Source organism: Drosophila bipectinata, chromosome 2L, assembly GCF_030179905.1.
Source record: "Drosophila bipectinata strain 14024-0381.07 chromosome 2L, DbipHiC1v2, whole genome shotgun sequence".
Classification (NCBI taxonomy): domain Eukaryota; kingdom Metazoa; phylum Arthropoda; class Insecta; order Diptera; family Drosophilidae; genus Drosophila; species Drosophila bipectinata.
Genome location: NC_091736.1, coordinates 13,655,605 through 13,672,038, shown reverse-complemented (window position 1 = coordinate 13,672,038; position 16,434 = coordinate 13,655,605). Strand labels below are relative to the sequence as shown.

Below are 16,434 nucleotides of genomic sequence, written 5' to 3'. Positions count from 1 at the left end.
TTTGGCATTTGCCAAAATGCTGATCAGCCGAATGCATATTAATTTGCGAATAATTAAAGGTGTGCTGAGAAACACGCTCAGATTCCATCTCAATTTTCGATTTCGCCTGACTACAGAAAAGGTACATATTTTTTTTGCGAACTTGCAATTTGAGCATCGGATTCTAGGCACAGCATGCCCAGTTAGCTTCTCCTCCCACCCAGGTCCAGGCCCAGGCCCAGGACCAGACCAGGTCCATCACGTTTGGCACGTAATTGAAAATTAGCTTGTCTGCCGAGCTGTCTGACTCAGCCCCATGCCAAGGATTTCTTTCTGGCATGTGACGTGCCGTGTCGCATGCGAAAACAGGAGAACTTCAGGACGTTTTGAGTTCCTAAACATGATGGTAATTTATTCACAATACTTGTGGGCACCTAATTAAAGCTATGCAAAAAAACTATCAATGTACATTAAGGCTATGATGGATACATTTTCTACCAGAACGGGCACTGGGGTGATGAGTTCATTTTGGTTCCCGCCTTGCACTCGAAGATCTCGGCGAACTCGGGCACTTGACTGACGGCGTAGTTGAGTCGCTGGCTTCCTGACTCGTGGTACTTGTCGCCCTCGTCGCCGCAGAAGAAGTGTGCAAACTGAATAAAGTATATCTGGCCGTTGTCCGGCAGACTCAGCCAGTCGCCCATGTAGGTGCGGATGGCCAGCCGGGAGCCGCTGACATCCGGGATGCGCTCGTTCAGGATGGCATCACTTTGGTCCAGGCATTCCAACGCAGTCTTGTAGAGTGGCTCCTTGCCGAGCTGGTCGCTGAAGTTTCTCATGTTACCCTGGCCATCGTAGTCCCCCAAGAATGTGTCAAAGGCGTGCAGCATTTCGTGGCCCAGGGTGTTGGCCAGGTCTCCGTAGAGCAGCGCTGGCCAAAAGTCGACATGGAAGAAGGGCAGCGTCAAGTAGGAGTAAGGCACCAAAATCATATTGCTGAGACAGTGGAAGTACGGTGTGGCATCGATGTTGTCGCCAAAGTCTGGAGAGTGCATGTTGAAGCTGTACCAAATGGACTGCGAGTTGCTATCGACGCCGCCCTCGAGCTCCGCCACGATCGAGTAAAAGAAGAGCAGCCCATTCAGGTGGTCTTCATAGAAGTCCTCTCCCACCTTCCACCTCTTATCAATGTCGGTATAGAACTGCTCCGAGGCATTGGGCGGTAGGTTGCCCACGTTGATGCGCATTTTCTCCACCTTCTCTGACAATTGATCCACCAAGTCCGGTTGCAACTGGAAGGGATTGGTCCGAACTGCCTTTTCCAACTTTTCCTGCAGCTCTCCAAACACTTTTCGGATAACATACTCATCGGCCTCCCTCCTCGGGGCGTAGTAGTTCCTCTCATAGACATAGTTCATGGGGATGTACAGCACCCTCCGCATTTGCCTTATGCAACGTAGAGACCTCATACCGCCATCCGATTCCATGGTGGCCAGAGGGTTGTGCGGCAGTTGCAGGAGATACTGCAGGAATCGGGCCAGACTATATAGATTCAGCAGACGGCGATCCATGCTGTTCAGCAGGATGGCTATCTCTCGAATGGCCGTCAGATCATCCACCTGGAAACTATGATCTCCACCGATGGAAGTCCTGTTAAGCTGCTTCGTTAGAGCCTCTGTCCACTTGAGTTCCGGCACTTTATTTTGAATTTCATCCAGGCTGTACACCATAAAACTGTCATCCGTCTCGTGGCTCTTTACCAAGGTGGCTAATCGGTCCTCCAGTTCAACAAACTGATCCCGCAAGGCGGAGTAGCTCAGAGGAAGTTCACCTAGTGGCAATGCCTCGTATATGTCCTGCGTGAGATTCAGATTCAGTCGGTGGTTGTGCGGCTCCAGGAAGATCATGTGCCGACTGGCATTGTGCCAGCGCACCGACACCTCCACAAAGTGACCACGATATCCATATTGGCCCAGTCGAGAAAGCAAATCCATCCAATCCGTAGAGTTCAGGGACGATGGGAGATCCAGCAGCTCCAAGTACCGCCGGAGATTCCGGCCCCTCAGTCCAAGGCAGTGCTGATAGTAGGTCGCTAGTTTTCCATACATGGGCTGTCTGTATTCCGGGGACCGAGGGTTACGGCTTAAATTCTGGATGAGGTACTTGTATTGACTGTTTATTTGGTCTTCACTCGTGCTCGTGGCTGTGTAGTTCCTCTTCCAGTTGCCGCAGGCATAGGCGTAGAAATCATCACAGGGATCCTTCGTCTTGTCCACACAATCCATTAGCATTTCGATGTGCTGCACATTCACCGACGAATTGCAACTGCTCCGGTATGGGCAGCTTCTGGAGACATTATTCGGTATGAGTATCGAACTCGAAACAGGCACTGTTCCGGCCAGCAATATACAAAAACTAAAAAATCGTAATGCCATTTCCATTTCACTTTAGTTCTTATTATAAGCCGGCTTTCGTACGATTTTCCTCTTTTTATTTGCACATTAGCGGATTACGATTCTTTTGAAGTATATTTCATAAGCCGTTTTGTATGATTTTGAGGTTGGATTGGGGTTGTTCTTGTATTTTATGCTTAGTTGCGAACATGTCAGAAGTGTTTCGGAAATAATTTCTTTAATTTTATGTATTTCACAAGCACGAAAGTTTTTGGGCTATTTTTTCACACGTCTGTTACGCATTTACCGATCGCTGAACTTCAACTAAAAACTCGGTTCCCGCGATTCCCCATTCAATGTACAATATATTCTGTATTCGCATTCATTTGTATGTTTCTTGCAGCTCGTTTTTTTAGCTTGGTTAGCTTATCAGCACTTTAAATACGTCGTTTCTTTTGGCTGATGTGGGCACGGCTTATCTATTAAAAAAAAAGCCGAAGCACAATACACATACACTTTGAGCCTTTAATGATTCGGCAATTATTTAATTTTGAAAAAAAAATGTGAGTTCCTAATTGTTTCCACCATAATCTTAATGAGAGCAACTTAAAGCACGCTCAATTAATTCTTTTAATCTTTAGTTTAATGAAACTCTCAGAACGAAACAAGACAAGACAGACCCTTCGGAAGTGATGTTTTCATTCACGCCATTAAAAAATCGAATATAATTAATAACTAATACATCAACAGCTTCTAAACACTGAGTGCACTCTTTAAAATATTTATTGATGGCATTTTAATTATGTGGCAATTAAGCAGAAAGAAAAAACCCGCCATGAGGAGCGTGCTCTTTATAAATAAATTAGCAGCAAAGCTCAGCAAAATTTTCATTATTATTATTAATCAACTTTAACCGTGAAAATCCCTTGTTATTGCAACTCGTGAAAGTGCCGCTCAAATTTATGCAAAATTATTGAAAATACTTTGAATTCCATGGCCAAAGACACACATATATGTATGTATAAGCTGGAGCCGGCTATGGCGTGTCGTGTCAAAGAGAAAAATAAGCGAAAATTATTTATATTAAAAACTTAACTTTTCGGCACATAACTCATTATATGTGGCCAAAGCGGTATAAAGAAAAACAAGCAATTTAATTTATAAATTCATGAAAAAAGCGCGAAAATTTCCACGTCCTTTTTACTATCGTAACTGGATAAAAAGGACTTAAATGGAATGCAGCCTGTTCAATGACAGACAGCTTTTCGGACAGGAGCAGTATCCTTTTTATCCGTTTATAACATGGTTATAAGCTGTCAACTACTTGTAATATTTTGTTAAATAAATCTCATCAAACATCACTCTTTAGTTAAGCTAAGAATTACACTTTACTAATAATAATCTACAGTCTAGCTTTTAGTCGTAGTCTAGACATGTGGACATGCCTACCCGCCGTGTTGCTGAATCAAGCGCTTCAAAATTTGCGATTTTAATTATGTACCATGGGCCTTAAAAACTTATTTATATAAAAAAAATTAAGAAATAAAAGAAAACTTTAATGCCTTTTTTATTTTTTTTTCCAAAGCCTTTTCCTTTTATTTTATAATCAGTCAAACTATTTATATTTTTGATAGCTAAGAATTGTCCTTATATTTAATTTATTTTTAGTAAATTTTATTTCATTCATTTTCATCACAACGACCCATGACTGGCCCCATTGTACTATACTGGATCGTAGAGTATCCCTTTCCCTGCCCTGCCACCATTCAGCTCCCACTTATCAGCTCGGGTTTTCATTCATTCATGTAAGTCCGATTTCTGCTGGGCCTCACTGTCCGATTGCTTTATAATTAGGTCTAAAATAAACGCCTCGCCAGCGAAAAGCGCGTACTCAAGTGACGCAATCCGATTAGCGAGTTGCGCATAGTGAGTGGGTCTCGGAATCGAGACACAATCAAACCGCAATGCCCCGAATCGTATTATAACCTTACGACCCAGTGTCCCGGGGGCTCGGTGGCTCTTTATGTTTAATGTCACGTGTGGACGGTTGCCGGGCGGACTAATCTCGCCACTTTGGCGCCCACAACACGTGTTGCGCCATGGTGGTGCAAGGCTAATAGATTAGTCTAACATTTTCTGACGTATACAGGGATGATGAAACCGTACTTATTAAATCATCATTAAAAAATTCAACCCTATCTGTGTGCCATAAAAAAATTTGCAACTTGTAATAATTAGTTTTAAATGATTGACACAATTTTTATGAAACACAAATCTAACTCTAAAATATAAATCCAATAAATATTTGGAATTTATTATAAAATTCTCACATTTCTGTCAGTTGCAGAATCGGTGGTCGCTGTCCATGAATTGCCATTTTGGCTGCCTTCTGACCCGCGTAATGCCCACAAAAGCCAAGCCACATGTGTTTATTATGCAACATTTCCCATTGGCATCCCCTTCCAGTGCCAATCCTACAATGTTGTTGTTTTACTCGATTTCAGTCGACGAGCTGAGCTTTTGTAAATGTTTCTAAAATTTCGGGGGATTTCGGTGATTGGTTTGTCCAGAGATTTTTTTGTATATTTGACTAAATAAGAGCTATCAATCGAAATGCTACAAAATCGTGTGATATTTTTTTAAAAAACATTGATTGTTTTTATTGCCAAGCTGAGTTTTTTAGATTTTTGTTTGGGAGCGCCTCAAAGTATGCAATGGTTTAGCCAAATAAGCCACTTCCTGTTTTTACATCACTGTTAAGTTAACAGAACAGCTAATACAGCCGAAAAGGATTATATATCCCGTTTCCGCTCTTTCTAGATAGGAAAACTGATCAAGGACATTTGAACATGCACTCTATAATACAGAAACGAGCTAAATATTGTGGGCTCGTTTGCCAGCTATTAATTATGTGACTGTTTGCATCCCAGAGCAGCGATTCATGTTTGCATTCAAACTCCCACACCCTCACCATCCTACCATCCTACACACAACCACCACGGTTGGAGTGCAATTAAGTAAAGTAAAACCGTTAGATGAAACAAGTTCTGGGAACAGAGAATCTATTTAGTACATCGGACTAATGGGGATTGGCATGTTTTGGTCAGACTGATTAATATGCCGGCATCAATGATGACAGAACTTGCATGCGATGATTGCCAGATATGAGCAAACATCGATGTCGCATAAACGCAGCCAGCGTAACGAAAATTTCAATTTCGAAACGTGCTTGAGAGCCAAGCCGGGCCGAGTTGGGCCCGGGCCGGGCTTCAGACTTTAAATTGTCGCCCCGAAAGGCTGCTTTTGACATTTTTTGCGTCAGTGTTCGCCTTTTGCTCGTTTGCATACTCTGGGTAGAAATAACGGGCCGCAATTTTAATTAGTTTTAACCCGCCCTCAAAAGTGGAAAGAAGCTGACAGCTGGGACAAAAGTCACGCAGCGTGGGCGGTAATGTCACTGATTCAACTTTAATGTGGTGTTTAAAGTCAAAGCCCACAGGGCGTATGACTGATGGACTGGACAGGCGATCCCTCAAAAATCAAAAAGGTGTGATTGTCCAGGATATACACAAGTACCCATAATCATTTGTCCTTTTTTTTTTTATCTCCGAGGGAGTTTTCCGCGTTGATTGTTCCCAAACAAGTAGCTGGAATAAGCCAAGGACGAAAGGAAATAGCCAGCGGAATGACAAATGATTCAACGCCCTTACATGGCTTATTAGCAAAATATATCTTGACCTTTAGTTGATGAAAAACGAAACACTTATTGGTTGTAATTTCTATTGTTTAACTCGCAGCGATTATTTGCTGAGAATATAAAAAGTCATAAGTACTTAGGCCTTACATATGTAATACTAGATTCAACCTTAATCCACTTTACTTAACTGCAGATACCTTATAGGCCTAAAACGCCTTTTTGGCATTGTCGCTTATCCTTGGAATCCGCTCCATATCACTATAGGTAGGGTCGTACCGCATTTCGACTGTCTCGTAAAGTTAAACGATGTGAAGACTTTGCACACACACCGACTCCTTTGCCTCCGTCCAGGATAAACATGTGTGACTTGTCAGTTACCCAGACACGCCCAGCGCCAAAGACCTTTCCTCTTCGGCTTTTATTTAAAAAAAAAAAAAAAAAAACATATATATTTTTATTGCCTTTTGGCCATCGTCAGTTGACGGTCTGACAGTGGCTCCAGGAAGTCAGGAAGACCGGCCGGGGGATGAAGTCGGACCCGACTGGGGTGCTCGGAGCGTGCTCCTTGTCTGCTAAATACTCGACACTTGGTATGTGATTGAAATAATGCCTTGCGATAATCCAAGGCTTATTAAAAGGTCCTGACAACACATTGGCAGTTCCTGCTGGATTTAGGTATGGCAGGTGGCTTTGCAACATATATTTATATATAGTATATATATTCCATTCAAATCAAATACTAAATTAAAATCTATTGCCGTGACATATTGACAACCACATCGTCGTCGAACCGTTGTTTATTAAAAAGGGATCGAATTGGGAAATAAATTAAATGGTCAAATCGCAGTGGAGCCAAACTAGGGAGAAATTAAAAGAGAAAACCTAGTTTTAGTTCAGTGAAAATACCAATTTAATAAACCAAAACCCGAAAACAAAATCCACAGACTGTAGCGCGGATAATCAAGTACAAAATATGATAATGCATGATAGGCTGATCCGATAAGAAAATTTATCCACATAAAATAAAAATTCGATTAACTCGCACCGACAAAAAACACGGGGGACTGAATTCATTGGGGTGGTGGAGAACATTGACATTGAAAATTAGGTGGATGGCATTCCGCACCCTCGCTTCAATTTTCCGATTTATCGAGTGCCAACAGTACGGCGACACACCGCAAATTACCCAAAGCTTATGATTATGGAAGTTCATGCAAAAAGCAAACATTAAAATTTGGATTACCATCGGTTAGCTTGATTTAATGATTTAACAAAAATGGTATAAAATTTCACATCTTTATGCGAACACAACGCTAAAATTTTAACAAGTTAAGCTAAGCTTTCAATATTAATTAATATTCCTTTAAATAAAAATGTGATTATAAACAATTAACCTTAAGTTGTGGGTTTAAGCAGTACATTAACAAGTTGCTTTTAAAAATGGGATAACTTATTTGTTTTTTAAATAGGAATTCAAGCATTGTTACTTCTTTGAAACGCTTTCTGTTTATTTGCTTCACATCCCTGGAGTCCTAAAGTCCTGAAGTCCTGGAGACTTCAGCTCAACCTGGCCATAACCCCAGCTGGCAAATATTTCCTTTTCCTTTATTTCAGTTCAAGATAAAAAGTCGCTACAACGACTAAACTGTTAAAAAATTCAAGCACAAATATTTGTTTCTTGCTCTGTTTGTTTGCTTGTTTGTAAAACTAATGAAATTTTTGCCATATTCTCCAAGCGGCGGCTGACCCGAACCGAAAAAAAATTTCTATATATATATGTATAACTTGACCGCAAGAAAAAATTAAAAGAAAAAAAAAACACAAAAAAATTAACGCCACTTTGGAAAACCAAAGTTCAAAAAGGAAAAAAGGAAAATATCAAAAGGCGAAGACGGCGTCTAAGGCGGCAAAAGGTCCAAGAAGCTGGAAATCAGAAGGGAAAGTACTGAAGACAAAGCCAGCGGGCGATGAAACAGCTAGCTAGCCAGATTATTATGTCAAGTCACGTTTATGAGCGTAATTTCGACAAAACACTCACCTCCCCATCTGGCTTTTGGCCCACAGATGCAGTTGGTATCTCCGTTGCCTGAAACTCGGTGGTGGAGGATTTAATCTCCACACATTAAACAAAAATATTATACCAAGTCCCAACCACAAAATATTTCATAAAAAAAAAGTAATCATTCCTTAAAAAACTGCAAGTGCTGTTCAATAATCTATGATTTTTACCATATGAACTAAAAATATTTCATTAAAATAATCATTAAATTCACTTTTTTTTTAATCTTAATCTGACCCAATCTTTTTCAGTCTGACCCCCAGTGAAGTCTTTATCTTTGTAGCTAATGGTCCGATTCTTGAGCAGAATACCTGCAACTATTTGTATATACATTGTCTTTCATTCGGCAATACAATTTATGAAACAATTGTTAAAAAAAAGTTTAAACCAAATTATTTAGAAAAGCGATTTTAAAAATCTACAAAAATCCTTGGAGTCACATTAAGGCTTGCAAGATGCCGATATCTTTGCCCATAAACATCCGATCCTTGTACGAAATACATTAAACGGTTTATGCATCGATTCACATAAATAATTAAAACAAATATATGTTTTTAGATTTTTGGTCCAATTTTCTATAAATCTGTACAAAATGTAGAAAAATTTCTGGAGGACACCCTTCCAAAACGGATGGATGCACAATGGAGGCCATAGCCTATATGCATGGCTATAACTTTGCCAATCAATTTCGGATTCATCATCGGAATGCCTTAAGCAATTTCTACATCCATTTTCAGGCGTTCTGCATCAACATCTAGAGACAAATTATTATGCAGGATCCCTTACAAAATGAGGCAAAATATGGCCCCTAGCAAAGGCCATAAACTTCAATACTCATCCGACTCACAGGCGGAATATCTTAAACAATTTTTTTTATCTATTCTCCTTAATTCAACAAAACAAAATCTTAAAAATTTAAACTTTTTTTTAATTTGTTTTGAAAGTTAGAGAATAATTTTTTCCTCACCTTGCACAACAGCGCCTCTAGTGGCTAGTAGTAGAACAAGTAATTGCCGTTTTCTATGTTTACTGATTTAATCTGAGTTTCCATGTTTCTTTCTTGTCTGTGTTTCTATGTTTCTATGTTAATTTCTATGTTTGAAGCCTTCTATGTCCTTGGAGTCCTTTAAAGAATATGTTTTTATATTTCACATAAATATTTCTATGTTTTACTTGTCACATCTTTTCTTGCCGACTATGTCCTTGGCGCCCCCCGTATCAAACGTTTGAAAAAGGACGCAGCTTCCAATCTCTTCCGTTGTCACATAGAGGCACAACAATCCTTTGCCTCGGGTGTCTCCTTCCATCTGGCAGGACTCGTCCAACACAAAATGGTGTAACTTTTTGGAACCGGACAATTAAGGAATGTTTTAAATCAGATATAAGCTTCTAGGTGCCCTGATCACATAATTTTGTTCCCTTTTGAAATCGGACATAAATTGGAGTAACTACAAGACTCGAAAGATGACAAAATGGGGAAAATCGGAAATTGACCATTTTTAAGGGGGACCCCTTGTAAAAATTTCGAAAAAATTAAAAACTACATTTAAGAAATATTTTAAATAAGGGATTGAGCTTCTAGGTGCCCTTATCACAGAATGGTGTTCCCTTTTGGAATCGGACATAAATTGGAGGAACTATGAGTCTCACAAGATGGCAAAATGGGGATTATCGGAAATTGATCATTTTTAAAATTAAATTGATCATTTAATTTTTCCCCTTGGAAAAATTTCGAAAAAATTAAAAACGACATTTAGGGAATATTTTAAATGAGGGATGAAGCTTCTAGGTGCCCTGATCACAGAATGGTGTTCCTTTTTGGAATCGGATATAAATTAGAGGAACTACAAGTCTCGAAAGTTGGCAAAATGGGGAAAGTCAGAAATCGACTATTTTTAAGGGGGACCCCCTGGAAAAATTTCGAAAAAAATAAAAACGACATTTAGGGAATGTTTTAATTGAGGGATTAAGCTTCTAGGTGCCCTGATCACAGAATGGTATTCCCTTTTGGAGTCGGACATAAATTGGAGGAACTACAAGTCTAAAAAAATGGCAAAATGGGGAAAATCGGAAATTGACCATTTTTAAGGGGGACCCCTTGTAAAAATTTCGAAAAAATTAAAAACGACATTTAGGGAATATTTTAAATGAGGGATGAAGCTTCTAGGTGCCCTGATCACAGAATGGTGTTCCTTTTTGGAATCGGATATAAATTGGAGGAACTACAAGTCTAAAAAAATGGCAAAATGGGGAAAATCGGAAATTGACCATTTTTATGGGGGACCCCTTGTAAAAATTTCGAAAAAATTAAAAACGACATTTAGGGAATATTTTAAACGGGGGATTAAGCTTCTAGGTGCCTGATCACAGAATGGTGTTCGTTTTTTGAATCGGATATAAATTGGAGGAACTATGAGTCTCGAGGCTTTTTAAAGTTTTAGAAACAAGGAATCCCAGAGCTTTTACAGAGCTTTAAGCTAAAGGATACCAATTTAGCAAAGGTATATCCCCTGTGAGATGTAATGTCAGATTAGAGTTAAAAGAGGCAATACAAGTTTGGAAAATATAGTCAGGATGTTGTCTTAACTTTTCAATATGTAAAAAAAATATGCCAATAAGTTGAGGATTATAGAAATCTTTGAAAAGAATCCCAAGAACAGAGACTTAGAATAAAAATAAATATTTTTTCCTGCATCCTTATTAACGAACAAGTACCAATACTTAAAACCAAAAATTTTTTTTTATTTCGTAGTTGGTATATAATTATTTTAAATGATTTGTAATATACCTATTTTGGGGCGTCCTTTTTCTCTCATGCTTGAAGCTTCCTGATGGAAATGTTCTTGGTTCTTGATAAGGTTTGAGAACAAAGGACTTTGGGTCAATTATAATCACTGTTTGCAAATCATTGGCGATTGATTGGCGTCAATTGAATCTGGTTTTGGTGTCAATTAGCTTCACAAATTCAGCTCCGAGGGAATGTAAATCAGGTCGAGTCCCCAGTGGATTTCAAATCGATTGCCGTGACCTTTGGGAGAGTTAATAGACAAAAAGCACGTCAAGCGTGTCCTGGGCTGGACAAGGTGTCAAACGGTATCTAAATACCTGCTGCATTCCAACACGCATATAAAGGGTTTTGTATAAAAATGCTACCTCAGTCGCCCATAAGAATCAGTCCGGGATTAGACATGAAGCTGGCCTATTTTCCTCCGGCAAAGCAACCTCCAACGCTTCCGAAACATCACTTACACAAACTCGTTCAGGCCGGTTGGCAGTTGGCCTTGAGATTCGGCAAGCGGACCACCATTCATGGCCTGGACCGGCTCCTGAGCTCCAGGGCCAGTCGATGGGAGCGATTCGTTTGGCTGTGCACCTTTGTGTGTGCCTTCCTGGGAGCAGTCTACGTGTGCCTCATCCTCTCCGCCCGCTACAACGATGCCAATTTCCAGACAGTGGTGGACAGTACCCGATACCCGGTCTACCGCATCCCCTTTCCAGTGATCACCATTTGCAATCGGAACAGGCTGAACTGGGAGCGGCTGGACCAGGCCAAGGCGAGGTTTATGCCGAATGTCACCGATACGGAGCAACTGGCTCTATTCGAACGCATCACGGGCAGTTACGATGATGTATCCTTCGGGAATTTCCAGTCCTTCGAGCGGCTGAGGAACCAGCCCACACAGCTGCTGAACTACATAAACTTCAGCCAGGTGGTGGACTTCATGACGTGGCGATGTGATGAGTTGCTTACGGAGTGCCTTTGGCGTCATTTTGTCTACAACTGCTGTGACATTTTCTCCAAGAGGAGGAGCAAGAACGGTCTTTGTTGGGCCTTCAACTCCCTGGAGACGGAGGAGGGTCGACGAATGCAGCTCCTCGATCCCTTGTGGCCATGGCGAACGGGATCAGCGGGTCCCATGAGCGGCTTATCCGTCAGGGTGCTCATCCAGGCTGCCAAACACTATCCAGGCCGGCACAACGAGAAGGGCATCGACGTGATGGTCACGGAGCCGTTTGTGTGGCACAGCAATCCCTACTATATACCCGCCAATACGGAGACCACACTGGAGATCGAACCCATCATCTACTTCTACGATAATGACACTCGAAGTGTTCGCTCCGATCAGAGGCAGTGCGTCTTCGATGTGAGTAGAAATCCCTTACTAAAGCCTGAAATCTGCATTCATTTTTTTTCGTAGGACGAACGCAATAGTGAGGACTTCAGGTCTCTGCAGGGATATGTTTATATGATTGAGAATTGCCAATCCGAGTGCCATCAGGAGTACCTAGTGGGATACTGCAATTGCACAGTGGACTTGTTTTTTCCACCGGGTGAGCTAGAGTTTTGATGAATCCTTCCATTTATAATGGAAATCTCTCAAACCAGGTCAATATCGATCTTGTAGGGCCTCCGACTTGCTCTGCCTGGCGGAACACACTGGTTAGTTACCTCTTATCCTTTTAGATTGCTAATTGTAACCCAATCTTATCCAGACAAGCTCCGCTACTCCCACCAGCCCGGCGAGGTGGCATATGTCAAGAATCACGACGAGGGCATGGTGTGCAAATGTTTTAGAAACTGCTACTCCTTGAACTACATTAACGACGTTAGACCCGCCTTCCTGCCACAGGATGTTTACGGCAACACCTCGTATGTGGATCTGGATGTTCATTATCGTTTCGAGACCATAATGGTCTATCGCACCAGCCTTGTCTTTGGTTGGGTGGACTTGATGGGTGAGTAAGGACTACTACTAGTTGCAAGAAGGTTAAAATCCATCTAAAGAATGTATCATTTAGTTAGCTTTGGTGGAATTGCTGGACTCTTTCTGGGCTGCTCCCTAATTAGTGGCATGGAATTGGCTTACTTTCTCTGCATTGAAGTTCCCGCTTGTGGACTTGATGGGCTGCGTAGGCACTGGCGGGCTCGAAGACAGATGGATACGTCTCCCACCACAGTCACGCCAATATTAAATTTCCGTCAAAACACCCCAAGTCAACTGATGGAGCATTATATTATGCAGCTTAAGGCCGAGCAGCCGCAGCAATTAACTCAAAAACAGAAGTTAAACTTTCAAAAATGGCAACGACTCACTTTTGGCAATAGACACTTTATGGACAAGTGAGGAATAAAAAGAATAAACATTATATTTTGAAAAACCATAAAGAAGTTTTAATCTTATTCCTGTAAACGTGTCCTTGACACCAGCCTTAAATATCGTGATGACGTCTCAAACAGCTCCTGTCATTCCTCGGAAAGCGACAAATAAACTTTAAACTCACCTTGTGGCACCTCGCGATACTCCCGTCAATGCAACAGCTATTAATATCGCATTGCTGGCGGTGCGGATTTTGTGGCATTTGTGAAATGCATATTTCTATTCTGGAGCCGGACCTTTCTCCCTTTCTCTGTTTCACGTTTTACTTTCTAATATCAAATGTCAAACGCTCCTGTTGTTCCTGTAAGTGTTTGAATGGATGTGTGTCTAGTCTAGACATTGTCTAGCTGCCGTTATCAGCACATTTGTATGAAACGTAATCTAATAATATTATCAAATATTACCCCGATGTCTGAACTTAAGGTTATGACTCGGGGTTTTGACCTTCAACTGGGGAATACGTTTTGGGTTATTCTATAGAGAAAAAACATACCTTCTTTCTAAAACCTTTTTAGACTATAGAACTAACCATGAACTGTCTCATACAATCATTTCTATACTAGTTTCTTCAAGCTTCTAATTTTTAAAAACTATAATAATTGTAATCCTCTAAGTTACATTTTGCATCTTACAAAGTCCCAGAGTTCCCCCTTTTTTAACTTTAAACTTTCAAGCTTAGCTTAAATAGATCACAAAATAAAATTAGTTTCTCAATTTCAATTTAAGCAAGTTTAATCAGAGTTTAAGATATAAATCATTAACCCCAGAAGTTTATTTTCAATTCCATTCGTAGGAGTAAAATATATCCCAAAACAAATGCCAAGTTACCTTGGAAGAAGTTGTATTCATCGGAGAAAAAGGTCCTGGAATTGGGATTGCTTTCCCCAAGGGATTTTTTTCTTCCTATCCCAAACCCACATTAACCATAACTCATTTTTAATTTGCATATACCAACGGATAATTTTATTAAATAGACACTATTTAATAGCCACTTATTCTTTACACATTTTATAAAAAATATTAGACATTTTTATTAAGTAAATATTTATACTTCATTACTAACTTCTAACTAAAATATTTAAATAATCCAATAAAGAAAAAGATGAACATTTTTAAGTTTAAAAACCAAAGAACGGAGTGCTTTTTAAAAGTTCAAACAAAACTTTCTCCTCCCTCGCACATTATATTTATGATTTATTAATTCGCAAACCACTTTTACTTTATTTCTGCATATATTAAAAGCATGTAAAATCTGTACGACAAATAAAAAATTACCCAATTCCCTATATTAACATAAATTAGGTATAATTTAGCCATTACAGAATAATATACCTCAGTCTTTGGACATATTCCCTTGGGAAAACACATTAGCTTTTTAAAAAAATCACCCAGACGGCTTTTTTTACAGACGCCTGTAGAATCGAGTCTCTTGTAGATAAAAATAGCACAAGTTCATCAAACGATAATACCGCTAATCCAAGAAGAATGCACATCTATTAAGTCTATTGAGAAAGGTCCAATCAATAATGCGCCCTGTTGGCCCGCCCCATTAAGATCAATTAAAAATTGCATGAATCGGTCCACGTTTGCCTCCGAGATTTTTCTTATAAAGCCTTCGGTGCATCGAAATCTGACATAAGAAACTATAATGTCGGAAGCTACGGACGAGCCGCCACTGTATCTAACACCGCAGTTCTTTAGACGGACCCTGGAGCACGGCCTGCAACAACAGGATCTCCATGTCCTTGAGGTGATGCTGACCAACCTGACCCGCGGTGGGGAGAACTACTGCAGCAACATCTACAGAGCCCACATTAAATATCGAAATGCGGAGGGAAATGCCTTGGAGACATCCTTGATTGTCAAGTCCATGCCGGATGATAAGCAGGCTATATTGGCCCGACTTCACATCTACAACAAGGAGACATTCTTTTACTTGCAAATCAAACCCAAGCTGGAGACTCTAATGTGGGGAATAAGTGATGTTTCCAAGCCATGGTCTCTAGGAGCCAAGTAGGTCTATAGAACTATTTTAAAATTTTTAAAAATAATGATTTTTCCGTAGGCACTATTACTCTACCTCTCAGCCGGAACAGACCATTATATTTGAAGACCTATGCTGCAAGGGATATCAGTTGAAGTGCCGACAACTGGGCCTGGACTTGGCACATGCATCGCTGGTGATGCGGAAGCTGGCAGAGTATCATGCTCTTACAATGACCATGTCCGAATGGGAGCCAGAGTCGATCATAGACCGCTATCCCTTTGGACTCCTGCACATGGATGCCATAAAGTCGGAGCCATTCAAGTTACTGTTTGGGACCCAACTCCTGAAACTAATAGCCCTTCTAACCGAGTGTGAGGGCTTTGGTTCCATTACCAAAAAGTTATATCGATACCATGAGCATTTCACCGATCGTGTTCTGAAGGCGGTTTACCCTCTCAGAGGAAACCATAATGTTCTTAACCACGGAGACCTCTGGGTAAACAATATATTCTTTAAATATGATTCAAAGTACAAGGTGAAGCAAGTTAAGATTGTAAGTATGAATAAAAAAACAAAAACTCTTTAATTATAATGTTTTTATAATCTCTCAGATTGACTTCCAATTGTGCTTCTATGGGAGCCTAGGATTCGACATCAATTACTTCTTAAACACCAGCCTGGAACTGGGGGTACTGCGTGACCACCGACAGGACCTGATAGACATTTACTTCGAGGTCCTGATAGAGGTCCTTAAAAAACTGCCATGGTCTAAGCCTCTGCCCACCTACGAGAGTGTCATGGAGGAGATTCGGGAGCGTGAGGCCTACGGATTCTTTGTTGCTTTCGGCTTTTTTCCTCTGATGAGCATGATTGGTGTAGATTCGGAGGATAATTCTCTGAAGAACTTCCACGACGAGGAGTTTGCTCGCCAAAAGGTTCAACTTATGTTTGAAGGAAACTCTCGTACCCTGGAGAGCTTAAAGTGTACGGTGAAGCGTTTGGATGAAATGAAACTATTTGATTGAATTTTTAATATTTTTAAACAAGTTTTTAGGATAATTAGAATTTTAAACTCTTCACTTGTATTTTTTTTTATACTTTAAAAAATAAATAGTGATAGCTCAATTGTTTAGGGGTGATATTTAAAGAAATCTTTTCAG

At 40.4% G+C, this 16,434-nt stretch overlaps 3 protein-coding genes across 3 annotated transcripts; 2 read left to right on the top strand and 1 right to left on the bottom strand.

The window, feature by feature from the left end:
- Positions 1–354: 354 nt before the first annotated feature.
- On the bottom strand, positions 355–2,710 carry Nepl4 (Neprilysin-like 4). Its single transcript, XM_017241415.2, has one exon. The coding sequence runs from the start codon at positions 2,418–2,420 to the stop codon at positions 474–476; it is 1,947 nt and encodes a 648-aa protein (XP_017096904.2). The 5' UTR covers positions 2,421–2,710; the 3' UTR covers positions 355–473.
- An 8,589-nt stretch (positions 2,711–11,299) lies between these two features.
- ppk7 (pickpocket 7) lies at positions 11,300–13,254 on the top strand. The gene is made up of 5 exons (XM_017241398.2): positions 11,300–12,273; positions 12,328–12,460; positions 12,516–12,569; positions 12,623–12,865; positions 12,929–13,254. Exons 1-5 carry the CDS (start codon positions 11,317–11,319, stop codon positions 13,252–13,254), a joined length of 1,713 nt encoding a protein of 570 aa, XP_017096887.2. The 5' UTR covers positions 11,300–11,316.
- A 1,681-nt stretch (positions 13,255–14,935) lies between these two features.
- LOC108125363 (uncharacterized) lies at positions 14,936–16,299 on the top strand. Its single transcript, XM_017241495.2, has 3 exons — positions 14,936–15,300; positions 15,353–15,827; positions 15,886–16,299. Exons 1-3 carry the CDS (start codon positions 14,936–14,938, stop codon positions 16,297–16,299), a joined length of 1,254 nt encoding a protein of 417 aa, XP_017096984.2.
- The last annotated feature ends 135 nt before the right edge of the window (positions 16,300–16,434 follow it).